Source organism: Xenopus laevis, chromosome 7S (assembly GCF_017654675.1).
Source record: "Xenopus laevis strain J_2021 chromosome 7S, Xenopus_laevis_v10.1, whole genome shotgun sequence".
Taxonomy (NCBI): Eukaryota; Metazoa; Chordata; class Amphibia; order Anura; family Pipidae; genus Xenopus; species Xenopus laevis.
This window is the reverse complement of record NC_054384.1, coordinates 98,540,328-98,553,965: the sequence shown is the minus strand read 5'-3', so window position 1 is coordinate 98,553,965 and position 13,638 is coordinate 98,540,328. Positions and strand designations below refer to the sequence as shown.

Here is a 13,638-nt window from a genome sequence, read left to right as displayed (position 1 = left end):
GATCCTGTGTGGTATTCCAACCCTGGCACAGTCTTTCTCAGGCAAAGTCCCATATGCCACTCTGGGTGGATAAAAAGAGTCACAGTCCCTTTCCCCCAAGAGCTCTTAAACTGTCCCCAGGTAGCACTACCTTCCCAAAATATATCTTCTAATGGATGGAGGTAGTTGCTCCCACATAGCAGACACATGAACAATGCCTGTTCTCAAACAGGGGACACACGCTGGAGCCTTGCACTATCCTCCCTCAGGCAGAACATTCACCGGAGACTCACACAGATGGGTCAGGCATCCATAGCAACTCAATCCTCAGGCTGGGCTCCCAGGCTATCCTAGCTGAGCATGTAAAACCTGCTTTATTTTTCAGGGCACAGTTACCAGCACTATCCAAAGAGCGAGAACACAGAAGCCCTCTTTACTGGAATCCATCCACAGGTAACTCTTTTAGGGTTCTCCGCTGCCTCGAGCTCCAATCATCTCCTTCCAGGTCGAGCTCCACAATGCTTGCGGCCCCATACCCCAAGTCCTCAAAGGGAGAGTCTACCCATGGGCTCCCTCCAAAGCCTGGGACCTATGGCTGCAAAAAGGCCCCAGCTGTACTCCCTTCTGGAATGAAAAGGCAAAGAGAGACTGAGCACATGGCAGCTCAGCTTTTTATACTTCTGGCCAGTGGCGTAACTACCGGGGGAGCAGTGGGTGTGATTGGGCCAGGGCCCACACCCCCTCAGGGCCCCCCCGGCAGCTCACGTGACACTGACTCCGGCGGCAGAAAATGACGTACGGAGGGGGACGGGGCACGGCTGCGCGTCCCACGCCAGGGCCCGTCCCACTCTAGCTACGTTACTGCTCCAGGCACAACAGTGAAGCTAGAGATCGCCACAGTCCACTAGAGTGAAATACCGGCTCTCTCCATTCATTTTTATGGAATTTTTAAAGGCATATTTATCAAAGGGTGAAAGTGATAAATACGCCTTTAAAAATCCCATAGAAAGGAATGGAGAGGGGCAATTTTTCACTCTAGTTGACTGTGGTGATATCTAACTTCACTTTTTGATAAATATATCCCCTGGGCTTCACAGCAGGTGCAATGTGCAAGTACAGTATGATTCAGTGGCCATGGATTGCCTTAGATTGTCATTAAATGTCCTGTCCTACACTCCAGCACAGAATATAATTGAATTGGGGGATTGGACTTAACAGAATGGCATATCCTCATTACAGTGTCCTTACAGTGTCCTGATCCATACTATAAACTCTTTTAGACCAAAGTAACTAGCCAATAACATCCTGTAGACAGATCCCCGACTGTAATTACATTATGTCATTGGATTGGCGTTGATGGAAGTCTATTGTGCATTGTACCCCACTGCCAGCCACAAACTGCCATTAGTTCTTCCCCAGAACTGGATTCAAAATGGGACTGATGGATCTGTAGGTCCAGGTGAAGTCCAGGCATTTGGCCATGGTTAAGATTCAGTGGTCAGCAAAGCGGCCAGATACCATCCTTAGCCTACTCTTTATGAATCCAGTGCTGCCAAATGAAGACAGAGCTGTATTCATGACAAAAGTACAGATCTTTGTTCTCCACTTTGTAGCACAAAGACCGGGGTGCTATAAGTGGGTCAGGGTGCACCTCTGTTGTCTGGTCCAGTATTTAATGTCATCTTGATGTGGCTGCAATTCCGCTGGAATATTCTAATATTTTTTGTAAAATGTTCATTAATCTAAAAGCCATTATGCAGCTCGCTTTGTTAAAAATATAGAAATATTGTAATCAGAATAGTAATTATAGTTGAGTATCTTGTGCTGAAACAGAGCTAGGATGTGGCTTAAATCGGCCCTGTGTCCCCTTTAATTATAGTGAAAGTGAGGGAGGGAATGAATTCTTCATTAGTTCCACCTTTGCCTGGAATGAAATCAGAAAACAACATATGTGACATAATAGTGTGCAGGAGATAATAGGTAAGTTTCTATTATGGGAGAAGGTGGAGATGGGTGGGAACCGAGAAACATGCTGTTCGCAGATGGCTGAGTGTCTGGGACTAATGAAGCTCTTTAGGGCTGTGCTGCTGTTTGTTTCACTCCTCTCCGATTCTCTATGTGACCCAACAATACAACCTGATCATATTTTTAATCAGATTAGCAGACTATACATGTGGTCTGAATGATGATTTTGTAATTGTGACTGTGCCTTGTTTTCTACCAGAGTTTAGAGAAAGATATTCTGCACTAGAGGTTCATGGAGACTTGTGCAAGCTAAAACAACCTAAGGTCAGTGTAAACACTTAACAAAAATATTGGAACATCCTTGAATGGATCGTTTGAGTTCTGTGATGCCCCAAGAAGAGGCCCTTCAAAAGTAGCCCAAAAATAGCACAATATGGGCAGTGAAAAGAAGTCTAAAAAATAATTGAATATATGTGAAAATACACCTTTTTTTAAATTGTCACTGTTGAGTAAATTTTTCCATGAAGCAAAATGGGACAGATTTGCCCGTCACCAAGGGCGTAACTACACAGGGGGGCCCAGGAGGTATAGAAGCCCCATAAAGCCCTAATACACATTCAATTTCAATGAATATTGGTAAAACAGCTCAACCTCTAGACATTTTGGTGGCCAGAAGATTTTTTTCCCCAGAATTGTCTGAAATTGAGCAAAGTCACCGGAAAATTTGAGAAAGCTTAAAGGGATACTGTCATGGGAAAAAATGTTTTTTTCAAAATGAACCAGTTAATAGTGCTGCGCCAGCAGAATTCTGCACTGAAATCCATTTCTCAAAAGAGCAAACAGATATTTTTATATTCAATTTTGAAATTTGACATGGGGCTAGACATATTGTCAATTTCCCAGCTACCCCAAGTCATGTGACTTGTGCTCTGATAAACTTCAATCACTCTTTACTGCAAGTTGGAGTGATATGACCCCCCCCCCCCCGCAACCAAACAAAAGAACAATGGGAAGGTAACCAGATAGCAGCTCCCTAAAACAAGATAACAGCTGCCTGGTAGATCTAAGAACAACACTCAATAGTAAAAACACATTCAGTTACATTGAGAAGGAAAAACAGCAGCCTGCCAGAAAGCATTTCTCTCCTAAAGTGCAGGCTCAAGTCACATGACTGGAGGCAGCTGGGAAATTGACAATATGTCTAGCCCCATGTCAGATTTCAAAATTGGATATAAAAAAAATCTGTTTGCTCTTTTGAGAAATGGATTTCAGTGCAGAATTCTGCTGGAGTACAGGGGCCAAAGGGTGGAAACTCCCGACACAAGTTAGCCCCATTGCATGCTGGGTATTGTAGTCTTACATTAAACTTGGCAGTCAGCAAATTGTTAAACAGAAACTACATTACCCAACATGCATTGGGAGGCGCAGGCTTGGCACATTAGGTGTTTTCCGAAATACAACCCAAATCCGTACTTTCAAAAGCCGCCTGGGTTTAAATCAGTAGCCCAATTCGGCTGGAAAACCACCCCCGTAGCACTTTGTTTCCCAGGCACGTGCGCTACCCTAATAAAAGAAGCCCTGAAGTTGTTAGTGACAATGTGGGGACTATTAACGCCCATCACTCGCCGCAGCAGTTGTATTTCCCACACTGTAAGTCTGTAAACCTGCCCGAAGCTGCCTAGTCTTGTTTTTTAAATTCAAGCGTGACGTCAGACTCCGCCTACAAATCGCCGGTCTCTAGCATTGGCTAGAATGCAACATTGCCCCGTCCATCACGTCGATCTTGCTTTTCATTGGTAGAAGCCGCCAACAGGAAGACGCTGCGGAGCTCCTCCTTCTGATTGGGTTGCTGTGTGTGCGCCTTATCCGCCCTGGGCTGTGGGCACTTCCGGATGTCTGGTGTCGGCTCTGCGGGAGGAGAAATCCAATGTTACAGAATGGGAGTTCCTGAGGCGCTGTGACTAATCCCCCCCCACCCCCGCACATTGGGGAAATCCACCGGCGGGCAGAAAGCCAGAGGGAGCACTAAGGGGGGCTAAACCAAAGGAAACCGCAGGAGTCAGAAACACAGGGATCCGTGACGAGCCCGGTAAGGGCCGCTCATCTGCTTACCCTCCAGGGATTCTCCCAAATGAGACTTTTGTTGAAGAGCGAGTCTTTTAGCATTAAGCCCTTGTGAGTGAGGCATGCTGGGAGATGCGATTCAACAGCAGCTGCGAGTCCCTGGGGGGAATGGCAGTGTCAAATCCATCTCTTACCCACTCTAATGTCATTTCCTCAATAGTCACCTGAGAATCTCTCTGTGTAATAACATTCTCCTTGTCTCAAAGTCTAGGGGGGGGGGGTGTTGTTTATACAGAGGCTTCTCAATGGGCTGCTGCTGGTGTGTATTAGTAGAATGTCATTTAGATTCAATTTCAGGGGGTTTACAGCCGCTTTGAATGATTAGAATGTAAGCCTTTGTGCTGAGAATTCAGCTGTTAGAAGGTCTTGTCTGTTTTATATACAGATGTAATAAAACTCTCAGACTTTGCACCAGCTCCAAAGTGTCGGGTGTTTGGGAACAAGCAGAGCTGTGGAGTCGGAGTTGCCGAAAATGTACTGACTCCTAATAATTTTAAATAACCTTTAATTTTTAGGGCCCTTTAATCCTGTTGTATCTGTAACCCTTGTTTGTTATCCACCGTTAATTCCCTGTTTTTTATAACCAAGGTAACCTGCCTATATTGTCGGCGCTATATAAATAAATGATGATGATAAATACCAGCGCTGAAAATAATCCAATCCGATTTAAGAGCTTCTATTAAGGAGGATATTAGCTGTTTCTAAGAACAATACTTCAGTTAATTGGATTGTATTCAACAGCTTTTTGTCCGGTTCAGTTGATTAAGTGGTTTTTAGATTTTCCAATTGTTTTTGGTTTATTCAGTTTAAATTTGATTTGGCTTTAGAATTACTAAAGGATGTGGCTTTAGATTTTTGAGCTTAGGCAGTGATAAAATGCCGTGTATATTGTGTACTCAAAGGAGTTGTTTACTTTTGAGATAACGTTGAGTACGACGTAGAGAGTGATAGTCTAAGTCAATTTGTAATTGGTTTTAATTTTTTATTATTTAAGGTTTTTTTAGTTATTTAGCTTTTTATTCAGCAGCTCTTTAATTTTAAGCATTTTAAAGGAGAATTCAACCCTTAACTAAAAAAAACCTACTCCCCCCAGCCTAGCTGCTACCCCGGGAAATGCCCCTAACATTTTACTTGACTCTCGGTGCTGATTCAGGGATCGCAGCTCACGGCAGCCATCTTCCGGGTCTTCGGTAAACTGAGACCAGCGGCGCATGCGCAGTTGGAGCAATTTCCCCGTTTGTGACAACTGCGCATGCGCTGAAATAGACGGAGACCTGGAACATGGCTGCTGTGAACTGTGAGCAAACTGATTTTTATATATTTAATTTTGAAATCTGACCGGGGCTAGACATAGACAGTTTCCCAGCTGCCCCCAGTCACGTGACTTGTGCGCTAATAAACTTCAATCACTCTTTACTGCTGTACTGCAAGTTGGAGTGATATCACCCCCCTCCCTTTCCCCCCCCCCAGCAGCCTAACAACAGAACAATGGGAATGGTAACAGATAGCAGCTCCCTAACACAAGATAACAGCTGCCTGGTAAGAACAGCACTCAATAGTAAAATCCAGGTCCCACTGAGACACATTCAGTTACATTGAGTAGGAGAAACAACAGCCTGCCAGAAAGCAGTTCCATCCTAAAGTGCTGGCTCTTTCTGAAAGCACATGACCAGGTAAAATGACCTGAGATGCACCTACACACCAATATTACAACTAAAAAAAATACACTTGTTGGTTCAAGAATGATATTTTATATGGTAGAGTGAATTATTTGCAGTGTAAACAGTGTAATTTAGAACTTCATAAAAATCATGACAGAATCCCTTTGACTCTAACCTGACTAACTGCCAATTGATCCAGAGGAAGGCAAAAAACCTGTTTGAAGCCTCTCCAATATGCCTCAGAGGGGGAAAAAAATCCCCAGTCCATGGGAAGTGTATTATACAGGTTTTGATGTCACACTCCTCTTGTACATTAGGACATATTGTGCAAATGTTATAGTTCCGTCTGACACTTCCTTTCGATCCTACAGAATCGGCGCTGGTGAAATGACCGAGTACAAACTAGTGGTGGTTGGTGCTGGGGGCGTAGGGAAGAGCGCTCTTACAATCCAGCTCATTCAGAACCATTTTGTGGACGAGTATGATCCTACCATTGAGGTCAGTATTAATAACTGGTTTCTCTATATCATTATTCTAGTCTCCCTTCTGTTTCCCCATGAGCCAGCTCTTGGCCTATAGCAGAACGGCCTTCATCTAATACATCCAGACTTTCCCTTTAAAGGGGTTGTTCACATAGTTCATCAGAACTTTTTATTTTATATTTGTGACTATTTTTTTTTCTTTTTCATTTGAGTGTAAAGATTCATTTTTCACCTTCTAAGGGTCAGGGCACACAAGAAAACTTCGGAAAATTAAGCGCTCCGAGTGCTATCCCGCTGGCGATCTACATTCTAGCCGGTGGGAAGGCAGTTTGGGGAGATTAGTCGCCCCAAAGAAGAGGAGATTTGTCGCCGGGCGACTAATCTCCCCCAATCTGATTGTGTACCCTGACCCTAAAGGAGCTCTTGGGGGAGGGGTCGACGACTCTTTACTTGTTTTTAATTGATAAATTTAGTTGATACATTTCTTATCTTTGTCCCTGCCTGAGCAGAATCCCTGAGTTTCATTACAGGCAGCTGTTAGACTTGATACAATAGTTGCTAATACTCCAGAGATGCTGCTGAGAAATGTATCAACTAAATGTTGCAAAATTGTAAAAGTTCAGATGCTTCTGGATCACTGAGCTGCCAGACAAACATCAGAGGCAGGAACATTACATTTTCAATTAGTTTCGATTCCTTACTGTTTTTCCAAAATCTAAGTTTAATGTTCCTGCCTCGGGATGCACCGAATCTATTATTTGGTTCGGGATTCAGCCAGGATTCGCCTTTTTCAGCAGGATTCAGCCAAACCGAATCCGAAGCCTAATTTGCATATGCAAATTAGGGACAGGGAGGCAAATTGCATGACTTTTTTTATCACAAAATAGAAGGGATGCACCGAATCCAGGATTCGGTTCGGATTCGGCCAAGATTCTGCCTTTTTCAGCAGGATTCATATTCGGCCGAATCCTTCTCCCAGGCCGAACCGAATCCTAATTAGCATATGCAAATTAGGGGCAGGAGGGAAATTGTGTGACTTTTTGTCACAAAACAAGGAAGTAAAAAATGTTTTCCCCTTTCCATCCCTAATTTGCATATGTTAATTAGGATTCGGTTCGGTATTTGGCCGAATCTTTCGCAAAGGATTCGGGGGTTCGGCCGAATCCAAAATAGTGGATTCGGTGCATCCCTACAAAACAGGGAAGTAAAAAATCTGCATATGCAAATTAGGATTCGGTTCGGTATTCGGCCGAATCTTTAGTGAAGAATTCAGGGGTTCGGTCGAATCCAAAATGGTGGATTCGGTGCATCCCTAATATAAACAGAGACATACCTGTTTCAATAGCAATGGCATTTCCAAATATATATATATATTTTTAAATTTAATGAATGTATTTTGGGAAGTTGTTTATAAAGGCATTAAGCAGTAATTGTTTTTGGGTGGAGTTTCTCTTTAAACTACATACGGTTACAGCTGGGACATCTAATTGTGGATTACCTGTACGATTGTTTTTTTTGTTTGTTTTGAACCTCCCGCACTTTCCCTCCACTCCAGGACTCGTATAGAAAGCAGGTGGTGATAGACGGGGAAACTTGCCTCCTAGACATATTGGATACTGCGGGGCAAGAGGAATACAGTGCCATGAGGGATCAGTACATGCGCACGGGAGAAGGGTTTCTCTGTGTCTTTGCTATTAATAACACAAAGTCTTTCGAGGACGTCCATCATTACAGGTTAGTTAGCTTTCCTCTCTGTCACCCTGTCATTTTATTCACTCCCTAACTGGATCCTTAGTGATTGGCTGCTGCAGGGACTATTACAAGACCGTAAAACCATTGATATACCCTACATGCTTTTATTTGGATACCCACCCCTAAACCACACCAACTACATACCCCAATACTGACTACTTTGCCAATACTAAGGGGGTTATTCATTAAACTCTGAATGCTGAAAAATTCAAGTTTTCTTTTACTATAAAATCCAAATTTTTAGTGGAAAAAAACTAGATTTTTTCGGGATTTAATGTGCACCGAGGATGGAAAAAGTCAGAATCAGAAAATCCGGCATCTCACACCTGCCGATGTTGCATATAAGTCAATAGGAGACATCCCGAAGATACCCTGATCTGCGCTGTGTTTTGTGCAATAATTAGAGGATTTTGTGGGGTTTTTTAGAAAATTCATAACATTCTGTTTTTTTTGGGGGGAAAATGTATTGATAAATGAGGGTAAAAAAAACCTGTGCGGATTTGGTCAGGGTATATTTTTCAGAAAATAAAGAGATAAATTCGGACTTTGATAAATTGGCCTCTAAAAGTTAAGTAATGTGAGCAGGTTGATGTCCTGTCCATTGCTTCTTACTGGCCGGAAACAACTGAAGCAAATCTGTCCTTATTGGTGGTTGTCACCAGAGAGCTGGGGAAAGACATTAATGGGCCTAATGTGGTGGCTGCCAAATTTGCAGTGATACTCTGATTTTATCAGCAAAAGGGCAGTATGGGGAATGTAGGTGGTGCCATTTAGAATGGGGACACTAAAGGGATGTAATAAGGGATTTTCTTCTCCTTTACATTGTTTTAAAGGAACAGTTCAGTGTAAAAACAAAAACTGGGCAAATGGGCTGTACAAAATAAAACCTGTTTCTAATATAGTTAGTTAGCCAAAAATGTATAAAGGCTGGAGTGACTGATGTGTAACATAATAGCCAGAACACTACTTCATGCTTTTCTGATTTCTAAGGGGGGCCATATGGGACCCAATTGTGAGTTTGCAATTGATCCTCCGCATTCAGCTCAGATTCAAAAGCAACAGTTATGATCCATGTGACCCGCCCTCAAGTCACTGATTGGTTACGGACTGGTAACCAATCAGTGGAAACCAAGAGAGTAGTGTTCTGACTTATGTTACACATCCAGTCACTCCAGCCTTTATACATTACATTTTTAGTTAACTAACTATATTAGAAACATTTTGTACAGCCTTATTTACCCAGATTTTATTTTTAAACTGAACAATTGCTTTAAACAGAGCATTCGTACAGCTAAACATACCTTGAAAACTGCACCAGTACAGAACCTGCTCCATCGCTCTGGTTACTATTATAGTCCCTACTGATCTCCCTTGCAAACTAGCTAACTTGCGTCTATGATTTGCCTCCAGGGAACAGATTAACAGAGTAAAAGATTCCGATGATGTTCCCATGGTGTTAGTTGGTAACAAATGTGATCTCCCATCCCGGACTGTGGACACAAAGCAAGCACAGGAACTGGCAAAGAGCTACGGCATACCTTTCATAGAGACCTCTGCCAAAACTAGACAGGTAAGTGTCTATTGTCTCTAATAGATTTACTGTGTAGCTTGAGCCTACAGTGATGTAATGGGTACATAATAATAAGATAAAAGCCCTAGAAATGATTTAGTTAGAGACAAATTGTTGCCAGGACTGTATCGCATCACATGATGTCTATGTGCAGAAACCGTTACAGGGGAAATATAGTGAAAATTAAAATTTAAAATAAGCTTCAGCATGCTGAAATAATACAATCAATTAAATATTCTGCACCGTTTTTGAAATAATCAAGTTTATCTTCACTATCTCTCACTCAGCATCTGTTTCTCTTCATTCTGTCTTCATACAGCATTTAAGTGTCAGATATTCATTGACAGTTAGATCCAATATATCTTATAGGGAGGGGGGCTTCCTTTCCTAGCAGATGTATTAGAGCTCATTCCAATAACTGATTCCAGTACAAACAAAAATCTAATGAAATTACTGCCTTTTGCACAAATCCTGCATGTAGAGAGACATGGGGGAACATTTACTAAGGGTCGAATATCGAGGGTTAATTAACCCTCGATATTCGACCGCCGAAGTAAAATCCTTCGACATCAAAGTCGAAGGATTTACCGTAATTCCTGCGATCGAACGAGTAGGTGGTGCCTTCCCCGCCTGTTCATGTTAAAGAAACAGTAACACCAAAAAATAAAAATGTTTTAAAGTAATGAAAATAACATGTAGGGGCATATTTATCAAAGGTCGAAGTTAAAAAAAACTTCGAATTCAAAAAGACCAACCGAATGGAGGTCGAAGTTTTTTTCTGGTCGAAGTGGCCCAAAGTTAACCTACTTCTATCTACTACGATTTGAAGTTTTTTTAACTTCGATCTCCCAAACTCCCCCAATTGCCACCATAAAGGTTCTAGGAGGTCCCCCATAGGCTAAAATAGCATTTCAGCAGCTTTTAGGTGGCTAATGGTCAACGTTGAAATTTCATAGAGACAGTACTTAAAAAAAAAATTCTATCTTTTAATTTTGACGTTTTTTTCAAATTTGAATCGAAGTTGGACTATTCCCTAGTCGAAGTACCCAAAAATTACTTCAAAATTCGAAGTTTTTTACTTCGACCTTTGATAAATCTGCCCTGTAGTGTCTCCCTGCACTGGTAAAACTGACGTGTTTGCTTCAGAAACACTACTATAGTTCATATAAACAAGCTGCTGTGTAGCAATGGTGGAAATTGAAAAAAGTCTATATGGCACAGGTTAAATAGTGGATAACAGATAACATTATGTTCTACAGAGCTTATCTGCTGTGTAACCTGAGCCTTTTCTCCTTTGAATGGCTGCCCCCATTGTTACACAGCAGCTTATTTATATAAACTATAGTAGTGTTTCTGAAGCAAACACATCAGTTTTACCAGTGCAGGGCGACAAATACAGACAGCACTTGGGTCAAGAAGAAAGCCACAGACATCTATGCTCCGTAGCGAAGAGACCTGGGGTAATTCTGCAGTAGCATAAATCAAGAAATGGGCACCCATGTGTGAATTCTGTCTGTCTCTCTCAAGTTTGATATATTTTTTCCTGTAAGCAATAGTCATGAGCAGGGATCTTCAACCCTGTAACTCTTCAGCTTTAAAGGAATTGTTCAGTGTAAAAATAAAAACTGGGTAAATCGATATTCTGTGCAAAATAAAAAATGTTTCTAATATAGTTAGTTAGCCAAAAACATAATGTATAAAGGCTGGAGTGACTGGATGTCTAATATAATAGCCAGAACACTACTTCCTGCTTTTCAGCTCTCTTGGTTTCCACTGATTGGTTACCAGGCAGTAGCCAATCATAGACTTGAGAGGGGGGGCACATGGGTTATAACTGTTGCTTTTGAATCTGAACTAAATGCTGAGTATCAATTACAAACTCACTGAACAGTTATGTCCCATGTGGCCCCCCTTAAAGTTGCTGGCTAACTCAGAGAGCTGAAAAGCAGGAAGTAGTGTTCTGGCTATTATGTTACACATCCAGTCACTCCAGCTTTTATAGATTAAGTTTTTGGCTAACTAACTATATTAGAAATATTTTTTATTTTGCACAGCCTTTTTATTTACCCAGTTTTTATTTACACTGAACTGTTCAGTTAACTCAGTGATCCCCAACCAGTAGCTCGTGAGTAACATGTTGCTCACCAACCCCTTGGATGTTGCTCCCAGTGGCCTTAAAGCAGGAGCTTATTTTTCAATTCCAGGCTTGGAGGCAATTTTTAATTGCATAAAAAACAAAGTATATTGCCAAGTAGAGCGTCCTGTAGTCTGCCAGTCCACAAAGGGGCTACCAAATAGCCAATCACAGCCCTTATTTGGCACCCTGGGAACTTTTTTGCATGGCTGTGTTGCTCCCCAACTTTTTTAATTTCTGAATGTAGCTCACGGCACAGGTAAAAAAGGTTGGGGACTTCTACGTTAAAGGAAAACTATACCCCCAATATGAATACTTAAGCAACAGATAGTTCATATCATATTAAGTGGCATATTAAAGAATCTTACCAAACTGGAATATATATTTAAGTAAATATTGCCCTTTTACATCTCTTGCCTTGAGCCACCATTTTGTGATGGTCTGTGTGCTGTCTCAGAGATCACCTGACCAGAAATACTGCAGCTCTAACTGTAACAGGAAGAAGTGAGGAAGCAAAAGACACAACTCTGTCTGTTAATTGGCTCATGTGACTAACATGTATAGTTTGTTGGTATGTTTGTGAGTACAGTGAATCCTACGATCCCAGGGGGCGGCCCTTATTTTTTAAAATGGCAATTTTCTATTTATGATTACCCAATGGCACATACTACTAGAAAAGTATATTATTATGAAAATGGTTTATTTACATGAAGCAGGATTTTACATATGAGCTGTTTTATGCAATATCTTTTTATAGAGACCTACATTGTTTGGGGGTATAGTTTTCCTTTAACTGAACTGGTTCCACTATCCCAACAAGAGCCTCTGGCCGGCAGTTGAGCTTCTGTTGAAGGCCACAGCCCTAGAGGAATGTTATGATGTGAATGGTCTGTAGCTGGAGTCATTTCTATGCAGTTCACTACCTTCAAAGGCAGGATAATAAATGTAAAGGAACTTCGGTTCCTGCAACTCTCAGCCCGTCTGCTGCTTCAAGGTTATCACTGACACAATAATGCACTATAACCAACGAAAGGTTGAACTATTCTTCTCCTCCTCTTAAGTCAAGGCCTTTTAAAATCGTGTATGAAGTCACCCTGCGTATAAAGTATTCTATAGGAAGCAGGAATATATACATTTGCTGCTATAAACATGTAATAACGAGGAGAGCTTTCAAAACGTATTGCTTGCGACCCAGCGTCAAGGACTTTGTATGGTAAAATAACTACATTCACCCTGTTTCGTTTTATTTCCCCCCCCTTTACCTTCTCCATGTATCGCGTTGTAACAAAGGGAGTCGAAGATGCCTTCTATACCCTAGTCCGTGAAATCCGCAAGCACAAAGAGAAGATCAGCAATGGGAAAAAGAAGAAGTCCTCCAAGAGAAAGTGTGCCATTCTTTAATGTGCCAACCTGACCCCCCACACACACACACTTCGCTCGTGGATCAGCGAGAGAGAACCGTGCCATCACAGACCTGAAAGCAAGCAAAAAAAAAAAAAAACGAATGTGTGGACTTTCGTTGTTGCCGTGGAAACCATAGAATTGTCATAAAATTTAAAAAAACAAACAAACATTGACTACTTCTTTTAACACAACCGATAAATGGCACAAGCTGTGCTGAATTTGCGTCCAGAGGACTTGGAACCCCCCACAATCGTTTATACCGTAGCTATTCATCATGAACAAACTGTTTTACCAGAAGGACAAATGCAATAGCCCCTTCTTTTTAACCCCCCTCCTTGTTTTTTTTTTTTTATTTCTCCCTGGAAAAGACGTTGGCCGACATGGAGGGGAATAACCTGCCCGGCCTTTCTTACAAACCCAATAAAGATTGAAACACTCGCCAGTATTTTTGTGAACCATAGTAGGAAGGAATGCTAGGAATTGTGCAAGGGTGTGTTGAGGGAAACAATAGTAATGGTTGTTGTCTGAATATTGGGAAACCTACTAGAAATAAACAAACTCCATGCA

The 13,638-nt window shown here is 41.7% G+C and overlaps 1 protein-coding gene across 1 annotated transcript; it reads left to right on the top strand.

The window, feature by feature from the left end:
• The first annotated feature begins 3,756 nt into the window (after window positions 1–3,756).
• Window positions 3,757–13,638, top strand: kras.S (kirsten rat sarcoma viral oncogene homolog S homeolog). The gene is made up of 5 exons (XM_018228181.2): window positions 3,757–4,033; window positions 6,101–6,227; window positions 7,767–7,945; window positions 9,374–9,533; window positions 12,958–13,638. Exons 2-5 carry the CDS (start codon window positions 6,117–6,119, stop codon window positions 13,066–13,068), a joined length of 561 nt encoding a protein of 186 aa, XP_018083670.1. The 5' UTR covers window positions 3,757–4,033; window positions 6,101–6,116; the 3' UTR covers window positions 13,069–13,638.